Here is a 21,680-nt window from a genome sequence, read left to right as displayed (position 1 = left end):
TCACACAGCAGAGCCTCATCGCCGCAGCACTGATGGAGATCTCTAGAGCTTTGACTTTGGAAGGTCCTAATTGCTGCATGGTAATGTGGTGCCTCTGCATTCTTGCTGCTTCAACAATAATCTAGTGGGCACACCATTGTGTGCTGTGTAAGGAGGTTTGAATTATGGCTGGTAGAAGTGGTGTATTGATTCACTCATTAATAATAAAAAAAAAAGGATTGGATTGGCTTGTAGAGACTAAGTGATGGTGTTATAGTTTTGAAGGAGCTTACATTCACTCTCACAGACTGCTTTCACTGCTCCTCTCACTCTCTCTCTTCGTCTCTCGCTGTCACTCACACTCTCTCACACACAATCATGTGAATGGATTTGGCTATCAGAAGTGATGACTCCTCTCTCAACCTCCTCTCTTCCATTTCCTTTTCCCTCCCACTTCCTCTCATGCACTTTGCACCCTCAAATCTTCCTTCTTTTTCTGTCCAGCCCTTTTTCTCGGCTCGTTCTCAGCCTTCCTGCCTTTTCTTCTCAAGTGGTTCTGATGACCTCTTTCCCTCCCTCTCGCTCTCTCTGTCTCTCTCTCTCTCTCTCTCTCTCTCTGTCTCTTTCTTTCTCTCACTCTGCAGGTACCACCAGGCAGCCTAAGGAGGGGGAGGTGCCTGGGGTGGACTACAACTTTGTGAGTGTGGAGCGTTTTATGGAACTGGAGCAAAGTGGAGCCCTGCTAGAGAGTGGAACCTATGAAGGTAAGCTGTAGGATAACGACGGCCTCTGTGGAGGGCAGCACACTCTCAGGATCTACTTCAACACTGCAAAAAACCCTCCATTTTATAAGTAATATAGTCCCGCTTTTCACCCGGTATTAACATGCATCTCAGGTGATTGGATAACACTCAGATAGCACTTGACTGCATAAAAGTACAGGTGTAAAAGCACCAAAGACGTATTGAAGATGGATTGTGATCCTACCACCCAACCCACCTGTTGAGGCGATCTGAGATGCATGGCAACCACATTTAACAGAAGTACAAATACAAATGTGTCTCCAACCCACATCCAACAAATATGTAGGTGGAAATACATAGATATACAGTATGGATCGTTGATACTGGAGATGCATATTAACAGCAGGTGTAAATGTAATCTATCTAAATCATATCTGCATAAATCTGGATATATGCAAGTTAACACCAGGTGTAAGGGGGGTCTTTGTCTCATATTCAGTGTTAAAATCTTGTACTTAAAACAAGTAAAAAACATCTGCCAGTGACTGTTTCTTGGTGTTAGATCTGCCTCATCATCCATTGTGTCAACATATTTGTGTTCCCCAAAAAGTTCCTTAAACAAGTGCAACTGCATCGGGAATAAGAGGAATTATCTCATCCCACAGGCATCTTTTTCCACTTTTTAAGCACTGATTTTAGCACTGAGTATGAGAATTTATGAGTTGTTAAGATGGATATTTTTTGCATTTCACAACTGCTGGACAAGTCCAGGTGCTTGAGGACATTAAATGAGAAATGGGAACACGTGGCTTAAGGAGACCTGTTTTGCTACTCTAAGCTTAAACCTAGAAAAAACACTCATGCCCATGCAGTTAATATGGCAACGTGCGCTACTATAGATGTCTGCTCTCTACTCAGGTGTGTCAGGTGGCGCTCGTGCACACAGCTTGAGAGAAGGAAAACAATTCGTCTTGTGTCTATGCACACATATGGCCTGTGTGTACGCACCAAGCCACATATTCCAGCTTCCTGTGGCGCCTCCTGAATGGCTGAGATTGGTTGACTACTCCAGTGAGAGTGTGTGTTTGTCAGCATGCTGGATGGATGCCATTTCCAAGTCATGTCAAGTCTGTGCATCTGCTTTGCTACACTGTCAGGGATACATCTACAGATGGGGGATTTGCTGGTTCATTTGCCCAGTAGCTATTTGTGTGCATGTGTGTGTGAGTGTGTGTGTGTGTAGTTGTTGTGGTGGTACGCTTTCAGGGGGCGGTGCTACACTATGTAAATGTACGCTTTGTACAAATGCACATGTGAGTTTGCATTCGCATTGCTTTTTTTTTGTGAGGTTTCTTTCATGTTTGTGTGTTTTTGTGTATTTACAGTGTGTGTTTCCCCTTAAACAGAGCTTCCTTATCCCCACTGGGGAATCTGTCTCTTTCTGGGTGGCTGCACTGGAGGCACTATAACTCAATTTGTAATGCACATTAAAATGAGAGAGAAACATACGGAGAGGAGAGAATGAGTGAGAGACAGGAGGTAAGTAGATAAAGAGAGGGAGATGGAGAATCAGGGGGTTGTGAAAGAGAATGAAATTACACATGGAGTACCATTGAGCAGGAAACTCTTGAAGGTAATTGTAGATTGTGTGCGTGCATGTGGCGGAGGGTGGGTGGGTGCATAGGTATGTGCATGTAAGTACTTATGTATGTGACTGTGTGTGTGTGTGTGTGTGTGTGTGTGTGTGTGAGATGAGTCATACCTCAAGGTGGATGTTGAGCTGTGTGTGGAACCAAAGATACCCTCAGGCTAAATCCTGTGTGCTCAAGAACAGGGGGACATCATGTCTCCAAAAACAGCGGGGAGCACAAGGAACTACCCTAGGCTTTCTAACGTCAGCATGCTTTATTTTCTGTAAAGCAGCCTTGCAAATCTCTTCAGGTCATGCTTTCACTGGCGTGCGCCTGCTGTCTGTTTCCAGGTTCTGTGCATGTGTCTTTGTTTACTTGTGCCTGTGTGTGTGCCATGCGCACATTTGTAGTTTTTCCTCCATAATATGTTGTGGTTCTAATTCTGTTTGGTGGGCAGAGGATGAGTACAGTTACTGGGAAGTGGTGTTTCTGTGATAGAGCCCGTCCTAATAATTATCCCTCTCCTGCTGGGATGAAAGTAAACTGATGTCCCTGGACTCTTTACTGCTGATCCTCCTCTTGTCCTTTATTGCTGCCTCCTTCCCTCTTCTTTGCTTAGCCGTTGTTCTCCTCCCTCTGCCCCTATCCTCTCTCCTGTTTTCTCTTTGTGAAAAACCCCATTCTTTTCCAGTTTGAGGGATTATAAAATAAGAAATCTCTGCCTCTCACTCACACTCAATATTTAATCACAGAATATATTTCCCCCGACAGTGGGGATCTTATTTAAATTTCAGATAAAAGCAGTGCTTTATTGTGGTTTAAGAGCAAATATCATGAGGAAGGGAATGTGCCCGGCCAAATATATATATAGCACATTATTAAAAGTCACAACTTATAGACAGCCATGAAATCGTAGAGGCTGCCACCTCAATCAAGCCAGAGCAGTATGATGTATGAAGGGCGCTCTGATCTCCAGTGAGTCTAACAAGAGGGCCTTCGTCTTTTGTCCTTTTCACTGCACCATGCTGTACTTTACCTTCACCCTGTCCCAGTGACTAATCATATAGTACATTCTCACTACATTTACAGTGGACATGGAATGAGGTCGGCAAAGTAGGTGATTAGGTTGTTTCTCTTCGGAATGCTCTTAGATTTTTTTGGTCAAGAATAACCTGTACAGTATGATACATATTTATGAAGGCTTTGCATTTGCGTCACAGATGAACGAGCAGTCAGTCTTAGAAAAGGCTGTAACATGTCATTTCTAAATATGTAACAACCAGGATGTGGTAAAAGACTTAAAAAGGTTGTTGTGGGGTGGCTGTAGATTCAGTCACATTATGAGTAAAACATGAGTCGTCACATAATAAGATGTATTTGTTTTCAAATTTAGATCACTCAGATCAGATTCACCCATTTTACAATATTTGCCAAAATTTTGTGTTTTTTTTTCTATTAAAATCCCATTGCATCTACATCTCTTCCCTTCCTATTTAATAAAACCGTCTCTCCATAAATGCTCTCCAGTTGGTTTTCTCATATTTTTCTGAAAGCTCCAGTATCTCTGGCTAGGAGGTAAATAACGCAGAATTATCTGGAAATTGCATATAAATGCAAACATAATGCTCCTTTTATCTTGCATGCTTTTTGTAACCAACAAACCAACTCTGCCTATATCATAAAACTGAGCATATTTTTTTAATTGTGATATGAGATGATCAAACTATGAGTACTCCTGTTTCAACAGGAAAAGCCTGAATGCACCCACTGGTCATGCATATCATGGATGTCGCTACCCAGTTTGGACCCCTACCTGATTTGGACCAACCCTTCCTCTAACCTTAACCATTAACCTGAGCTCTGTGCACGCATGGTTCAAATCAGTGAGGTCTCCAAACTGGGTCGGCCTTTATGCACGTCACACAGGTGCATTTCCCCTCCAAATGCCATACCACTGTTACTTTGATGTTCCCATGCAGCTGCCAATACTAGCTTCCACTATTACATTAGCAGGTGTGTGAATCAGATTTTTACAGTGAGACAGTGATGGTGAGCTGTAGATACTATCATTTGTGACCTGATATTACATAATAGCTGATATTACATAAACACACAAACAGTTTCAAAGATTTCTCTCTCATGAACTAATCAGTTCCCATAGTTTAAAAAAAGAATATATATGCTATCTCTGTTGAATTCTGTTGACGCAGCTGAGTCATGTGATTTTGCCTCATATCAGAAGGATGCTGACATGATTCCTCCAGACTGTATCAAAAGGTAACACAATTTAGCCATTAATTTACTGGTTTATTGTTTCAAAAAGCATGTAAGCAGCATTCATGTAAGATTTTTTTTTTCATTTAACGGCTACCATTTTCCACACACTTCAGTGTTATCTATCTTGGATCTTTAAAAAAACAAAGGATTCCTTGTTGTAACTATGATTTGGATGTTGACATGAAAAGATGGTACTCACAGTGAATACCATACGATGTCAATGCGGCGTCTGAAAGGCAGTCAGTTGTTCATAGGCACTGGTGCCGAAGAGCTCCGGTCCTCCATTATGGCCGCCAGAGGGTGTGTTACATCACCTGCAAGCCCACTGCAGACTTAATGCAGTCTTTAACACACATATCTGTCTGTGCGCCTCTCGCCCCCGATCAGATAACTTCTACGGGACACCTAAACCCCCAGCGGAGCCGTCCCCCGCAGCCCCTCCTCTGAATGTGAGTGAGGCCCTGCTGCCCGGAGCCCGGCCCAGCGCCCAGGGCAAGAGGAAGAGGAACCAGTCAGTCAGCAACATGGAGCAGCGTGCCAGCCTGGAGCCGCCCGAGGAGGAGGAAGAGGAGAGCCCTGTTGTCAACGGCAACGGAGTGGCCATCACGCCAGGTAGGATGGAGAGGAGAGAGCATGAGAGAGCGAGAGAACATATGCACACATGTATTAAAGTGAACACATTCGGGTACAGGCTGCAGCCATTTCTTAGTTTTTGGTGTTTTTGTAGCACATCTTTCATCAAGTGGGACATTTCCTAATCAAGATTTGATTGAAGTGCTCAGTCTCTTTTCACAAGTGACCTGACCAGAGGACATTTTATAACATAATATTCAGTGTGAGGAGATGATTTGGTGTGAAGGCTGGTGCTGTCCCTTGGGTTTTCATTGCCCGTTGGCAGACAGTCTCAACCAGTGTGATTGAGTAAAGCCAGGGAAGCATGCCAGTTGTCATAACAATTGTTGCCATGCCTTTTACCATCCCCTAAGGATAAATCAAGAGGGTTTTTTTTCACTTTTCCAGTTCAGTTTCATGTGTGCAGTTCAGGCACAGCAGATGGCTACAAATCTGACAACGAACCCCCTACTCCAAATAGTCATTAACATGAGCAGACTCTGCTTGTGTGTGTGTGTGTGTGTGTGTGTGAACCTCAGAGTCTCAGTAACCTTATGTAACAGTAGGCACAAGGGCACTTCAATGTCTCTGCTATTATGATTGTCCAAAGTCTCATTTTGGCTCCAGCCCTCAGTCTGCCTCTCCATCTCTCTGTCCTCTCATTTCTCCATCGCTCCTGCTGTCTTTGCTCTCCCGCCACTGGCCTTTGTCCTTGTTTCTATTAATACCCCCGCTCCCCCTCTCTCCCTTCTCTCTTCTTCCCCTCAACGGTCCTCTTTCTTCTGCCCTTTCTTGCTCTCCCTCGATCTCTGCGGTCCTGTTCCTTCTGCCCTCTCTCTCTCTCTCTTTAGTCCTTGTTTGTTGTTTGTCGTCTCTGACCCTCATTTTCTGTGCTCCCGTTCTTCCTTTTATCCCGTTTTGTTTTGTGTTCTTTGTCCTTTTGCTTCTCGCTCCCCTTCTCTCCATAGACTCCTGTGAAAAACAAAATAGCAATCTGTCTATTTCAGTCATGACAGCTTACTTACAGAAAACGTCTTTGTTAATTGGCGTGGCGTGACAATATGTTTGACTGACAGACTGGATCGGCTTTTATGTCAGCTACTGCACTCATTTAAAGGAACACTACGTAATTTTAGGATGTTTTTGTACCACTTAGTGGCTATTGCTGTCCACAACTGTATACAGACTCAATTACAAGCTTATAGTATTCACATTCATATTAATTTATCATAGTCTTAGGCTGTATTTTGATACCATAACATAACTTATGTCAGCACATAAAGTGAGAAGTGTTCAAAGACCTCAAAGTCAAACAACAGTCACAGGAAACAAGGCTAACATACATTTTAGGCTACATATGCAACAGGTCATCACGGTCACATAGAGTGAAAGCAGTAGCAATGTCTTTCTAATCACTAATGGGAACTGATTGGACAAGGCATTCAGCAGCTTGCAGTGTGTGTGTGTGTGTGTGTGTGTTCGCCTGCTAACAAGAGACTCCACAGTCTGGCGCTGCCTCGTGAAGTTGGCATCAGCCTGGCTACGTGTCTGTGTTTGGTCCCTAAAACAAAACAAAGTGCCAGGGCAGATTGGCTGTTTTCGGAGCTGGAAAATCTAATGAGCCATCAAGGGAACAGCTGATTGATTGCTTGTTATTGTTATCACTATTGTTCATAAATCTCTGCTGCAAATATAAAGATTTCATAAGGCTATACACATTCCCCTATTCGCCTTAAAAACATAAGCAGGTGGGGTTGGGGAGCAGTTGCGTTAAAGCTATAATATTAACCCACAGGAAGCAGCAGTGGCGTGGCTAGAGAAGCGACCTGCCCAGGTACGCTGATGATTAACTGGTTAAATGGATAAACTGTCTGAAAAATGCGGCAGGTAGACCACACAGCCTCCAGAAGAAGAATTTCCTGTCTGAACTAGCTTTTCTCATAAGTTTTTTTTAATGGATTCTATATAATATCACAGCAAAAACATAAGTGAGTCTATTTCAGTGATACCGAGATATAAAATACCATTACACGGTTGTGATAAAATCTCTATTTCCTGTAATAGACAAATAAAAGCCCATATTGTCAAATTAAATTATAGGGGAAATTGTTCATTGTCTGTCATGCCCTCCTGATCCGCCAGCTTAGATGGCACCAGCTTTTCCCGCACACCCAAAAACCTTTGCTAGTCTTTCTGACTCAGCCTCTGACCCCTAAAGTCTGTCTTTCCCTGTTTCTCCATCTCTGACATTCCCATGTTTTTTTTCTCCCCTCATGCTTGTTGTCCTCTGTCCCCCCCTGCCCCTCCCTCCCCCCTGCCCACTCTGACTCTCTTTCTCTCTCTCTCCCTCTCTCTCTCTCTCTCTCTCTCTCTCTCTCTCTCTCTCTCCTGGGGGTTCATAGCTCTGCAGTAGCTTGGCTCTGACTCATCATGCATGGCGTGTATAGTGTGTATCCAGGTCTGAATGTATGTGTGTGTGCCTGTCTGTGTGTGTGTGTGTGTGTGTGTGTGCCTGTCTGTGTGTGTGTGTGTGTGTGTGTGTGTGTGTGTGTGTGTGTGTGTGTGTGTGTGTGTGTGTGTGTATGTGTGTGTATGCCTGTCTCTGTGTGTGTGTGTGTGTGTGTGTGTGTGTGTGTGTGTGTGTGTGTGTGTGTGTGTGCAGGCAAGGCCAGAAAGTGTCAGAGTTGGGTTATGTAGAGAGGAATAGAATGGATTATAGAATAACTGTGGGGTGTGTGTGTGTGTGTGTGTGTGCGTGCGTGCGTGTGTGTGCGTGCGTGTGTGTGTGCACGCGCGGCCCACAGAGTCCAGCGAACATGAGGACAAGAGCACAGATGCCTCTGGGGAGGTTACTGTGGAGGCGCCCAGCCAGGCCCCCACCTCCATCGAGGTCCCCACGGAGGGAGAAGAAGCCCCCAAATCACCTCCTAAATCCCCAACCAAAGTCCCGGACACGGACGAGGAGGAGCTCGGCCCCCTGCCCGACAACTGGGAGATGGCCTACACCGAGAAGGGAGAGGTCTACTTCATAGAGTAAGAAAGAGAGAGAGAGAGAGAGAGAGAGAGAGAGAGAGAGAGAGAGAGAGAGAGAGAGGGAATGGATATATTCTGGGATTTTAAGACCCAAGGAAGGATTTCATTATTTCGCTGACAAAAAGCCTGTTCTTCCACTGGGTGTCTAACGTTGCCACCGGGGTTACTGTGTTCACTGGTGACAGCATGAGCACCCCGGCGCTTTAAATAAATGCTTAACCTGCTTAAAAGCAAATGAAAACCTGAGGAAGCGCCCCTTAATTGCGTACGGCTTTCATGTATGTGGGTCTCTGTTAGCTTGTGTGTATAGTGTAAAGTTTATTGCACTTGCCTCTGTGATGAATAATTGATGTAACCTAATGCTGCTAATCAGATACAGGCCACACACACACACACACACACACACACACACACACACACATGCAGACTTTTGCCCTCTTGTCTCACCCTCACTAATTAGAGGATGAGGGCTAATTAGTGAATTAATGGCCATTTAGTTTACCCTAGAAATTCCCTTGTTTCTTTAACTCCACCCGCACACACACACACACACACACACACACACACAGGTCGTTAGCCTTACTTAGCACTCATTTCTCTTCCTCTTATCCGACCTGTCACCCTGTCCCTGACCTCTGTTTCCACACCGTTCACGTCTTTTTCTCCGTTCTCCCGTCGCTCCTCTGCAGTCACAACACCAAAACGACGTCGTGGCTCGATCCTCGGCTGGCGAAGAAGGCCAAGCCGCCCGAGGAGTGCAAAGAAGACGGTGAGTAGCTGTTTGCTCTCTCGTTTTGGGAGCTTCCGTCTGTGTTTCTGTCGCTTCCTGCTCATCTTTTACTATTTGGTTTCTGCTTTTGGACTGTGCGCTTGTGTACCTGTGTCGCTTAGTCCTACTCCACTTGCTGTGGCATTTATTCCCCCCTCAAAAAAAAAAAAAAAATGCACACAGAAATCAATAAGCCTATTGAAGTAAAGAAAGTAAGTGATAAATAAATTTGATCAATCTTGATTTGTTGCTAGATATCAGCCCAGAGATGCGACCTCCCTTAGAGAGCGAGGATGTGCAAATGTAATCATTTCATCCAGCTGCTTTCCGTTGCTCAAGCTTTAAAACGCGATGTTAAGCCGTTGATTTGAATTTGAACGGCTTCATTTGAACATCTGTCGATGCCCACCGTCTTCATGAGCAATATCAGCAAACTCCCGGAATAAAAGACAATCATTTTATTCAAATCGAACGCAGTCCAAACTAAAACAAAACCTGCCTCTCCATTAGCGCCTTTAGGTTGTGCTTCAGAGCGGCTAAACAAAGCTGCGAGGGATCTGATGAGAATTATAAGAATACAAAGTGTGTTTGAATGAAATAAAAACAAGGAGAAAATCAAAACTTAGTCTAGTAACAGGAGTCGGATGCGAGGAAAATTCGAACGCTGATGTCATTTATGCCAACGGGAGAGGTTTTCTGGGGTGATTCAAAGTGATCAAACACATCACAGAGAGGTGATAGCAGCTCTCCTGCCACATTCACAGCCCTCACTCGGAGAATTGGGGTGTGATGTGATTCAACAGAGCGAGATCTGAATCAATACCTTCTCAACCTTTCCTCCATTCTCTCTCTCCATCTCTCTCTCTCTCCCTCACAGTCAATTCTGCCTCTTTCTCCGTCTCCCTCCCTCCCCTGCAGTCTGCCTCTCCTCAATTTCCCTCCTGCCTCTCCTCAATTTCCCTCTGCTCTCTCTCTGTCTCGCTCTCTCTCTGTCGCGCTCTCTCTCTCTCTCTCTTCCTTCACTCTTTCTCTCCATCTCTCTCTCCATTCTCTGTCTCTCCTGCTCTTCCTCTGCCTTGTAAAGGGCCCGGCTGTGACAGGAATCCTAATAACTCTGGTCTGGCTGCACAAACCCGGCCTTCTGCAGAGGTCGCTCTGTCTGTCGCTTTCTTTGACAATGTGGTTCACACTCTCTCTCTCTTTCTCTCTCTCCCTATCACACACACACAGACACTGGTGCTATCAGTCTGCCCGTTTTTACCCAGCAACTCCTTCCTTTTCTTTCCATTTGTCTGCCTTCTGGCTGCTGTGTGTCTTGACGCTGATTTTGGGCTCTCCGTCTTTGTTCTCTTTTTTGCTCCGGCTGTCTGTCTGCCTGTCTCTGAATCCCTTTGGGGGAAACTGGGGGGGGGGTTATAGGAAGTTAATGGTTAAGCAATCACCAAAGGGCAAAGTCTTGTGAATCAAAGGCAGCTGGCAGAATGGTTGGGAAGGCATGGATGACACATCACATCCTCTCACCGCAGCTTTGGGTTCCTCTGTGCCAGGAAGTGCTCTTTTCCAGTCTTTTGCTGCTGTTACATGCAGCTCAACAGCCATGAGAAGGACACGGGGATGTCGTATCGATCTGGGTTGCTGCTCTTTACATCGTCCATCGCTGTTACTCTGCTTCTTTTAATGGATGCTCTTGTGCTGCACATCCCTCAGTTATGTACTGTATGTTTTTGGGATGTTTACACGGTTGTACGGTTGCTTTGCACGAAGCCGTTTTCCCGTTTTCTGGCTGCATTCATGACCATGACGTTTTGCGTGATGAAATATGTATGGAAGGAAAAGCAAAGTGAATAAAACAATAAATCAGGGGAGGGAACAGCATGAAGAGGTGGTGCTGTTTTAAACTGCCCATCTGCCTGAAGGATTTCCTGGGGTTTCACAGCCCGAGGCGGGAGGCAGACAAACATTCATCCTCACTTTCATCAGTGATGTTTTTGCATTCTCCATCTTGTTATTCCCTTTCTGTTGCGCCCATCTTACGCCGTCTTTTTGCTCCATTTTATTTTATCATTTCATTTCCACATTCACTATTCTCTTTTCCCTCACTCACCCGCGCTTGGCTCATTTGCTCCCGTGTTGCATTTCGGGTGAATGTGAGGGAGATGCCTGTTTACGTCGCCGTGTTTGTGAAAATGCGAGCCCGTGTGTGCATTGTGCTGCATCTATATAGTCAAGCCGACTCCCAGTTCAAAGGGTTGTCACCACAGATCTGGCTTGCTCGCAGTCTTTTTGTCAGGCGAGTCCTTTGTTACGCAACACAAGCCCATATCTCCCCTCTCTCTCAGAAGAGGCAAGAACAGAGCAGGACAGGCTTCAAATCACGGCGGGTGTTGGTTTCAATTCCGCCTTTGATACACACTCTACCCCCCCTCGTGTTTCAAAGTAATCTTAGCACCGTTGTTGAAAATGCACGGCTCATGTCTGGTTTAGAAGCAGGAATCCTCACCGAGACCCGTGTTACGATGTCAAAACCCCGCCGATGGGCTACACAGGGAGTCAAAAGGAGAAAAACAAGAAATAAAAGAGAACAGAGAGCAGCAATGTGTAGGATATTTTTGGGAGTGAGAGCGAGTAATGATGATGTGCGGCGGTGGGATGTCCTGCCGGCTCCTCCCGGTGAAGACAACAAGGGGCAGACAGATGAAGATGGAGGAGGTATGGAGCGCATGCATCTGGTGTCAGGGAGTGATGGAGCCGCGCTCAATGTTACCTCCGAGTTACATCACTGTTATTTCACATTGTCACGTCTCGGCCAGGAACATTTTCTCTCTGTCTGTCTCTTGTCGCGCTCTCCTTGTCTCGCCCTCACTTTCATGCCCCCTCGCTCTCTTCTGTTTCAGCCTTCTTCTTTTTTTTTTTTTTTTTATCCCTCCTTTGCTTTCTCACTCTCTTTAACGTTCAAGACTTGTTTTCCTCACGCTGCAATACTCATGCAGGCGGGGTGTCTCGTGGTGCGTGAGGCTATATGGACAACAATCATTCAAAGATCAGATTAATCGGAGTATCCGGCTAGATGTGGCTAGTGTGTTTTTCTTTTTTTCGTCCTGGAGTCAAATGAGTTTATTGTATCTGTTCCTGCCTTCCTGTTGGTCAGGGAGACTGTGTGAGAGTGAAGATGAGTCATCTAATGCAGAGGAATCAAAATTAGACTGTATGTCAAGAGGCGCCAGCACAGATACACATAAACAAGTGCCGGGAAACGGAAGCGTGCCCACGGTGTGTACGCGGCGCACAGTGGAATCACGCTTGTTCGAGCCGCACGCACATGTGCTCCACGAGCGTGCGGATGTGGTGTGGAGAGAGATACATGCGCGGGCACAATCCAACACGGAGACGCACGCCCATGAAAACTACTTGGGCAATCTGTTGCTGCCTCTGAGGGGCTGATGTGTGCATATGTGTGAGGTGTTAATTGATTTGGTGTCACAGAAGATGAGGGTTTCACTCATTCAGCCACGCAGCCGAGTGAATCACAACCTAAGCCGCTCAGTTCACCCAGCTAATACACAGCACAAACACACACTGCAAATATAGACTCAATCGCACAGATGCACAAAAACACATTCGCGCAGACACACACACACACATGCTCTCTCTCTCTCTCTCTCTCCCTCTCTCTCTCTCTCTGTTTCAGAGGCAGGAAATAGAGACAAGACAGAGCCCTCAGCTCAGGCGAGAAAAAAAAGAGACTTCCACTGGTGGTTGCCATGGAAACTGTCTCCCTTTCACTTAAGGGGAGGGCAAGCAGTGTTGGCTGACTAGTGGATGAGTTAGGCAGACATTTAAGGTGGTTCATAGACGGGGTGGGAGGGAATTTTAAGGTGGTTTGATGTGCGAATCCATGTGACTTGATGCCTTGTGCTCTCTCCTGGCGTGCGGGAAGGGGTCACTCGAGGTAACGGGATCGCTGTGCGCGCAGGTTTGAGTGAACGGGGGAGTCGATGAGATAATTACAGTGTGCACTCCTTTCTCCTCGCAGTGCACACTCAGCACGCTCCCCGGCGAAGACATGCACAAATTGCCATACGCACATACACACACACACACACACACACACACACACACACACATACATGCATAGATCTGCTCGTAATTGTGTGCGAGTGCGAGGTGTTGCCACAATATCAGCCTCACACAAAGAAAATCGTTGTGAAAAATGTGGCTATGGATTTAAACAGTGTGCAAGGCGCATGTGTGTGGTGCAGTGAGTGCTGGCTCGCATGCATTTTTATATGTATGGTTGTTTGGGTGTGTGTGTGTGTGTGTGTGTGTGTGTGTGTGTGTGTGGGATAGCTCAAGGTCTTGGTTCTTTGAGATGGTTGTTGGGTGTTGTCAGTGGTTATGCCCAGAGGTGACTAGTTATCGATCTCTGGTCTCCTGCTGCAAGCTAATGAGGTATGCAGACCCAGTGCAACATCACGCCTGCACTCAACAGGACGCCCCCCCACCGCCCCCACCCCCCCATTTAACACCACATCATCCAACACACCCTCACTGTCCACCCAACCCTCCTCTTCCTGCAATCGATAATTTATTCTTCCTGTTTTCTCAATTCTACTACCTGAAGTGCTCCTCTTTTACCACCAAGATCAAGATTCGTGATTTTGTTGTATGTTCAAATGCCTTTGTGCAACGAGTCTCTGTGCGTGTGTTTGTGTGTGTGTGAGTGTTTACATTTCATCAAGAATAGCAAATGCGGCGTCACCCTGACCCCCTGGCCCGACTGCGGCGTCATTTGTCATCGCTCAAACGGTGCAACAATGCTATTCTAGTCGCTCGCTGGCTATGCTTTGTTTCCCTTTGCAAAAATTCCCACCTACGCGTATCGTCTTGAATTTCATGAATTAAGCTCTTTTAATATAAGACATGCGAGTGAATTAATATGAGGGAGGAAGATCAGTCCTTCAGGAACACTACGGCGATGAATTCTAATCAGGAGCGCTTCATTTTTGCGTGGATCTGAGTGGGAGAGAGAGAGGGGATTGGCAGATGGACTGTCACTGTGTTTGTGCATGTGTGTCTGTGTCGCCGTGCGGTGTGTGTTTTCCTGTTAGCAAGTCTTATAGCGTAAGATCAGGCCTCTTGTTGTGACCTGATGTTCCCTTTTCCTTATAATTTGGCGCTGGCTGAGTGCTAAGTACAAAAACATCCTGAATTTTGCATCCGCCAGAGAAGGGAGCTCATTATAAAGTACCTGTACGTTGTGTGTAAGTGCATCTGCGTGTGAGTGAAAAGTTGGGAGAAGTGGAATAGAGGAACGGGGCATAGAATGAGGGAATTGTAGCAGCGCCTTGACCCAGTTCCTCCTGCGATGGGGAGAGGAGAGATACATCAACAAAAGGATGGATGAACTGAGGAAGGAGCAGAGAACCAGAGGAAGGAAAGGAGCAGACAATTAACACAACAGATGTGGCAGCCATCCAAGGAGAAAGGCAGTGGGTGGGGAAGAGGGAAAAAAAAAAAAAAGAGAGACAAATATGAAATAGTTTAAGCTAAGCGTTTGTCCTTGAAGGAGTGGCGCGTGTGACAAAGACAAAGAATGAAAGACAGGCAGGAGAATGAAAGGAAGACAGAGAACGCGGCGCCGGGATGAGACGTGTGAGACAATTTAAATGTTCGTTTCCTACCACCCTGCTTTGTATTGATGTCTGTGTTGTGATTCGTGTCTCCATGAAGAAGCCACCGCTGTGGATCGAAGTGGTGTCTGTCTACTAAAAGAGCACTTTGGGAGCGTCTAGCAGTGAGCCCTGCAGATTCATGTTGTCTCCCCTCACTGGCTCAATTTAGCGTTTACATTCTTTCCTCCGCTCTCGGCATAAAGTGACTTAATTTTCCGCTGTTTTCTTCTTCTCAGAGCTGCCCTATGGCTGGGAGAAGATAGATGACCCCATCTACGGAAGCTACTACGTCGAGTAAGTCTCACTGTTGACTTGGTTAACCCTGCCGCTTTATACGCTTGTAAAACAGGGAATGCATTTGCGGGATTTACAATACAGTTATAAATCATAACTGAATTCCAAAACTTTGCGAGTGAAATGGCAGCTTGTGAAGACTGCCTTGAGTAATGATAAGTGGAGAAAACATGCTTATTCACCTGTTTTGTTTCATTGTGTTGCATTTGGAACCTCTGGACAAAAAGAGTCAGAAAGTGTGTATGTCACACTGTTTTCAGAAGAGAGTAGCTCCTGTGTCAAAACTCACTTTGAAACTATTTCTAGAGATTTGTGGTTTGACTCCTGGATTATGAATTTTAATGCGATCTATAATAAATATATAGATGTAGATAGATAGATAGATATACTTTATTGATCCCAACCAGGGAAATTCTGGTGTTCCAGCAGCAACAGTAGAAACATATAATAAAGTTAAATAAAATAGAATAAAAGCTAAATATATATAATAAAGACTATAAAGGCTAAAAACTGAAAATATACAATAAGGGCTAAGAAAAAGAGATATGAGATGTGAAATATACAGATGGTAATGAATATGAAATATACAGATAGAATATTGTCCTTCTGATCTGTCTCAATGGTGTTGTTTTTTTATCTTAAAGAAGTACTTCAACGTTTTGGGCGAAATACCCCTTTACTGACTTATCCAGACTGAGATAAGATGTTTTACACCATTTTCACCTCTGTACGTCCAGTGGTCAGTTCATATGGGTAGCATTTTGTGTTAGCTTAGCATAATTACTTGAAGTCTATGGGAGTCATTAGCAAAATAAAAAAAAAAAAAAGCTTACAGCAACTCTGAAGCTGTCAAATCAGCAGCTCGGTCAGATGTCTGGGTGATTTGCTACACTATCTGATTCGTCAGCGCAACTCTTGTGGTGCAAAAAGAGATATGCATTTCGTTAAAATGGAATATGAACAGGACCACAGTTCTTACACTATTTAGGCACTGAAACACTCCAGCCGACCTCCAGTTATTGCAAATCAAATCTGAACCCTGGCAGATTTTCCCATCGCAATCTTACTTCTGAAAACCGCCGGCTAACCAGCGATGACGTGCCGACTTTCCCGCTCTATAAGATGACTAAATTATGTTTGAAATAATCGCCAGTGTCTAACGCAGTCTAACTCAGGCTGAATTAGCTGTAACGATGAGTTGATGTTTTCAGCCACATCAATCGAAGGACCCAGTTTGAGAACCCGGTCCTGGAAGCGAAGAGACGCCTGGAGCAGCAGCAGCAGATTCAGAGCCCGGGCCTCTCAGCCCTTCCACTGCCGACTATATACAGAGGTACAACCGTCCACCATGCACTGTGCCCACATCGAGAGGAGCAGTTTTTAATTTTGTTTTCCTGACATATCTCACGGGATGGGCAGTGTAGTGGGTGAGTACTTGACAGGGCAGATGCACAATATCCCAGTGCACAGGCTTGAATGGAGATTGCTTGCAGTGCGGGGAGAGGCGGGGGGGCAGAGAACATGCTTGCCCTGGGGCCCCCAGTGGAATAATCTAGGCATGCGTATAAGGATGTGCTACACCAGTACATGATGTCCTGCTTTGGCTGAGTTAAAACCTCCTATCTCCAAACAGTTATCTTTTTAAGAATGAGGGCTCGGAATAAGGGTTAAGATTAAGGGGAAACTTGTGCAGTGGGTTTCGAGCAGCTTTTATGCACCCCGGAGCCATGAACCTCAGCACCCAGAGGATCATGTGACACATTCATTTCAAGTGAAATAATGTGGTAATAATGAGGCAGTCAAGCAAAAATACTGTAAGTGTGTCACCCGTTCATCAAACTTTCAAAAATGTCATAATACTGCACCAAATCGTTTCTGACATCCATTCCTTCGCGGTTTCCTCCCCCCCCAGAGAAGCCCTTGTTTACGAGGGACCCGACCCAGCTGAAGGGCAGCTTCCTGTCCACGGCCCTGCAGAAGAGCAACATGGGATTCGGCTTCACGATCATCGGAGGCGACGAGCCGGACGAGTTCCTACAAGTGAAGAGCGTCATTCCAGAAGGACCCGCCGCTCAGGATGGGAAGATGGACACAGGTAACCGGGTGCACACTGTGCGGGAGCCACGCAGATTGAAGGCATGTGGGTGAGCAACAACATAAGGTGCCAACAGAAACAGTTATAAACAAGCTGGCGTCATCACAGACAGTGTGCATTTGAAAATTACCAAAGTGCACCTTCATTATTGTGATGCCACGCCACGATGAGCGCTAATTTTTGACAAAGTGGCAATTTCAAATGTCAACATAAATTGGGTGGTGCGGTGTTATTTTGGTATCAACATTTGGGATGCTGCCTTTGCCCACTCATACGATGTCTCAGCGCAAATGCCGGCAGTCTTTGCTAATTTTTTTTTTTTTTTTGTCTATAGTTGGCAAAGGCAAACTCCAAAATCACATCTATTTTAATAAGCCATGCTTTCAAACACAAGACCTTCATTAAAATACTTACTTTAAAAACTTGCACTTTTCTTAGTGTGCCAAAGTCTCCTTTTGTCACATAGTAATTATTGTTATTAAATAAATAAAAATAATAAAAAAGTAAAGAAAAACAAACTACAGGCAACTAATAAAATGCTGAAAACATATTTTGTTGTGGATCAAGTTAGTTGTACATGTGGTTATCAGCCACATTTACATGCACATAATAATATAACTTTTGCCAAGACTTCAAGGAAGATACAGTAATAGTCATTTGCATTCCATTAACGTAATAATATGACAACAACACATTTACATGAGTGAAGTATTTAGTTTAATTATCCAGAGATTTTTGTGGGAAATGCTTTTTTTCCCCTGAAATAATAACTTGTATCCCATAATGCTGAAATGACTAGTCCATTAATTGATGAGCTGATCAACAGAAAATGGATGTATTATGAATTTTAGAATCAATTAATCACTTTAGCCATTTGGCAAGCACAAATACCAATCATTTCCTGGTCACAGCCTCACAAATGCTAAGTTTTACTTGCTTTTCTCTGTTTCGGTTCATTTTAAAATACTTTTAATTGAATTTTTGGCTGGTAGTCAGATTAAGTGTTTGGACATCACTTTGGGCTCTGCTGGGCATTTGCCATTATTTTTGACAATTTATAGGCCAAATGATTAATCTGGTAATCTAAAAATTAATCAGCAGACAAGTCAATATTGAAAACCAGACGTCTCTCAGTAGAGCGTATTCCTCCGCCAACACTATGTGATGCCATGTGTGGATATTCACCAAAAATGAATCACACCCACTGCCATAAAAGCTAATCGGTTCTTCCTTGCCCCATGACAAACTTTCCACAAAGTTTAATTCAAAGCTGTTTATAACCTTTAGAGATATCCTCCTGACAAACAAGCAAACAAACAGACAAACTGAATGGAGTAAAAACATAACCCCGTGCAACTCTGCTGGTAGAGGTAATAAGTAAGCTGTGCTGCACACACTGAGACTCACCAGAGCAGCAATACCCATGATCCCGCCTACATGATGTTGTGCATCGCAGCCACGGGCCTGTCTCTCTTCCGTTTACAAAATGCCATTCTCTGGGCACCAGAGAGACCTTAACGTAACTGCAATGTCAACTTTCATCCCTGCAACAACCATTGTGTGTCTGTCTACAGCTGTGTGTTTTGTCAAAGTGTCCTTCAGGAAGACACTGACACCCCCCCACCCCCTTCCCTCGCACACACACACACACACGTCCCCCGCTGGATGATTGTAACGTCTGGATAAGACAATCAGTCAGGAGGATCCCTGGGATGATCCTCAGGGCCCACATGTTTACAAAGATTGGTCCTCGTGCTTTATAGATGTAGCAGACATTTAGTTTAGACCCAGCCGGGGGTGAACAATTAATCTAAATATTACTGAAATTGCAGTACAGCCAAGTGCAATATCCAAATCAAAGGAGCTACCATGTTTTGATGAAGGTAAAAATATGTGGCAAAACAGCATTGTAAATAAAGTATTATGGTGCTACAGATACGCCCTGGTCTACAAATTGTATTTCCCAGATGTAAGACAACATGTTTGTTTGGTACAGACCCCAGCAAAAAGCACACCATCATTTTAATCGCGTTTTCAGGGAAAATTTAAATTAGAATGCAAAAATCATCATTCCTACCAAAATTGCGAATCATATCGCAATCACAATATCTGTAAAATTAATAGTAATATGATTTTTTTTTTACCATATTGTGCAGCCCTAAGCAAGCGTTGGAGACCTGTTGGTAGCCAGGATGTAGGCTTCATCCACAGCCTGGCTGAAAGCAGGCTCTGCTGTGTGAGGCTTCATGTGAGCTCTCTGGCCCCGTGCCTGGCTCTGCTGGTGCCTAAACTGCTCACTTTAGAGCTCATATTAGAGCTGAGCTACTCTCAGCTATTACTGCCTGCTTCTACATTTCTCACCCTGCTTATCAGTTTCTTTTTTATCTGGAATCCATATCTTTCTATTTTATTCTCATCTTTCTCTTTGTCTCTCTGGCTTACCCTTTATTACACTTCTGTATCTAACCATCTAATCTGACACTTCTCTGCTTTCAGCACCAGTGTGTTTTTCTTCCTCTTTCCTTTTTTTCCTCTCTGCATCGCTCCATCCCTCTGTCCTCGTCTGTTAGGCCTTTGCTTTCTTTCTGTTCTGATTTCTCTCTCTCCAACCTGCTCTGCTCCTCTCTGTGACATTGCCAGAGCCCCTCACACACACACGTGTGCACACACATTCACACTCATGTATGCACACTGCACACAATCATATGCAGGCACTCCCTGGCTGAGATTAGCTGGCCTATTTGAGCTGTGTGGCATTGCTCTTAGGGATTGTGCATGCCTGTGTGTGTGTGTGTGTGTGTTTGTGTGTGTGTGTGTGAATGCATGCGCGCATCCATGTGTGTGCGTGCCTGTTTTTGTGTGCGCTTGTGCATATGCAAGTGTGCGTGTGTGTGTGCGTGTGTCTGCATGTGTGCATGTGTGACAGAGTGCCTCCAGAAGTGTGAAATAGAGGATTTGAGGCAGCTGCATTTGTCATGGGGCTGTGACTTTAACTAAAGCAGGGAAGGCTACTTCACTCTGTGAGCAGACACACAGAGGCACACAAAACCGTAAACATTTGCACAGACTCACATTTTGTGTTTCCAGCTGGTCACCAGTCAGGCAGCCACAGCAGAGATATGCCACACCATCATGCATCATGCATCATGCATCACGCTTCATGCGTGAGAGAAGATCCAAAACTGTTGTTTATTGTTTGCGTGTGTGCATCTATTTGACTTTTCAAGATTTCCTTGATTCTGTATCTCTGTGGATGCCAGTGTGCACCAGATGGCCGGTCTATCCACTGAGGCACACCAAGATCCTGACCCTCCATCTCTCTGTTTCTCTCTCTCACCTCTACGTCTCACACATAACACTAGTAGATTGCTTGCAGTTTCAATGAACTGATATTATATCCTCGTGTGACACTACTGATAGAGATTTTGAGTTTCCTCTGTGTTATTGCTACACGCTCTGTGGTCGCTGCGGTTTGACAGTCATGGCAATAGAAGGTGAAGTGACGAAGCATTTTTTTTGCACAGTATGTTTTCACATGGACCAGTGAAACCACAATCATGTGGTCTGTCTGAGTAAATGATGTGTTCTTGTAGCGTTTATTTTTTACTCACTTAATCTGTTTGAATCATTATTTCCCTCATGCTGCCATAATTTAATTTCCAGTTTATAGAGGCTGGCCATCAGCAATGCCCGACATAAACCCAGACACTAAAGCTGTTCTGTCCTTGCACTCTTCCGTCTCTTCCTTCTTCTTCAGGTGATGTCATTGTCTATATTAATGACATCTGCGTGCTTGGCACCACACACGCTGATGTGGTCAAGCTGTTCCAGTCAGTGCCCATCGGTCAGAGTGTGACCCTCGTGCTGTGTCGAGGCTACCCTCTGCCCTTTGACCCCGAGGACCCCAGCGGCGCTGCGAGCACCTCCCTGACCCCCATCGGCCTGGAGCATCGCCCCCTGGTGGTGAACGGTCGCGGCAGCTACGACCCCTACCTGGAGTACCTGTCCCTCAGCTCCCAGCTGCCTCCTCAGGCTCTTGCCCAGCCCGGAGCTCCTCACCCCGGCGACACGCACCTGGACGGCTCCTCCCTGCCATCCACCACCCCTGGCTCGGCCCCAGCGCTCACACCGCACGATGACAATGTTTCCATGGCCTCCTCGGGGACTGCAGGGGTGGCAGGGGCAGCGGCACAGGGGGCAGAGCTGCTGACAGTTACTATGGTGAAAGGGGCGGAGGGATTTGGGTTCACTATTGCCGACAGTCCCACCGGGCAGCGGGTCAAACAGGTGATATATGATGTTTCATCTGTACGTACATGCATGTATTTTCTAGCAGTATTTCCCAACACTGTTGCCTCAGGATCCAGATTTGTGCTTATCATTAAGTCATGGTCCACCATTAAAATTGAAATGGGTAGAATCAGCATTGTATGGGGAATTCAAGTGTTGCCAGTTCCCCAACGTACTGGCAGCGATCTTTGAGGAACCGATTGAATAACTTTACTGGGGCGGCATGGCTCAGGAGATAGAGCAGACATCTGGTAATCAAAGGGTTCGTGGTTCGATCTCCGGCTC

The 21,680-nt window shown here is 45.3% G+C and overlaps 1 protein-coding gene across 1 annotated transcript in view; it reads left to right on the top strand.

Moving 5' to 3' along the window:
* The window catches only part of LOC115360223 (membrane-associated guanylate kinase, WW and PDZ domain-containing protein 2-like), a 77,941-nt gene that overhangs the window by 35,209 nt on the left and 21,052 nt on the right, over positions 1-21,680 (top strand). Inside the window, exons 3-10 of the mRNA XM_030052960.1 lie at positions 624-743; positions 5,018-5,242; positions 8,047-8,275; positions 8,965-9,044; positions 14,953-15,010; positions 16,222-16,343; positions 16,923-17,105; positions 20,863-21,392. Coding sequence (XP_029908820.1) covers positions 624-743; positions 5,018-5,242; positions 8,047-8,275; positions 8,965-9,044; positions 14,953-15,010; positions 16,222-16,343; positions 16,923-17,105; positions 20,863-21,392 — 1,547 coding nt within the window. The remainder of the gene's footprint in view (positions 1-623; positions 744-5,017; positions 5,243-8,046; positions 8,276-8,964; positions 9,045-14,952; positions 15,011-16,221; positions 16,344-16,922; positions 17,106-20,862; positions 21,393-21,680) is intronic.

This window comes from Myripristis murdjan, chromosome 6 (assembly GCF_902150065.1).
Source record: "Myripristis murdjan chromosome 6, fMyrMur1.1, whole genome shotgun sequence".
Lineage (NCBI taxonomy): Eukaryota > Metazoa > Chordata > Actinopteri > Holocentriformes > Holocentridae > Myripristis > Myripristis murdjan.
Note: the sequence above shows the minus strand (reverse complement) of the source record. Positions and strands in the feature narration are given on the sequence as shown.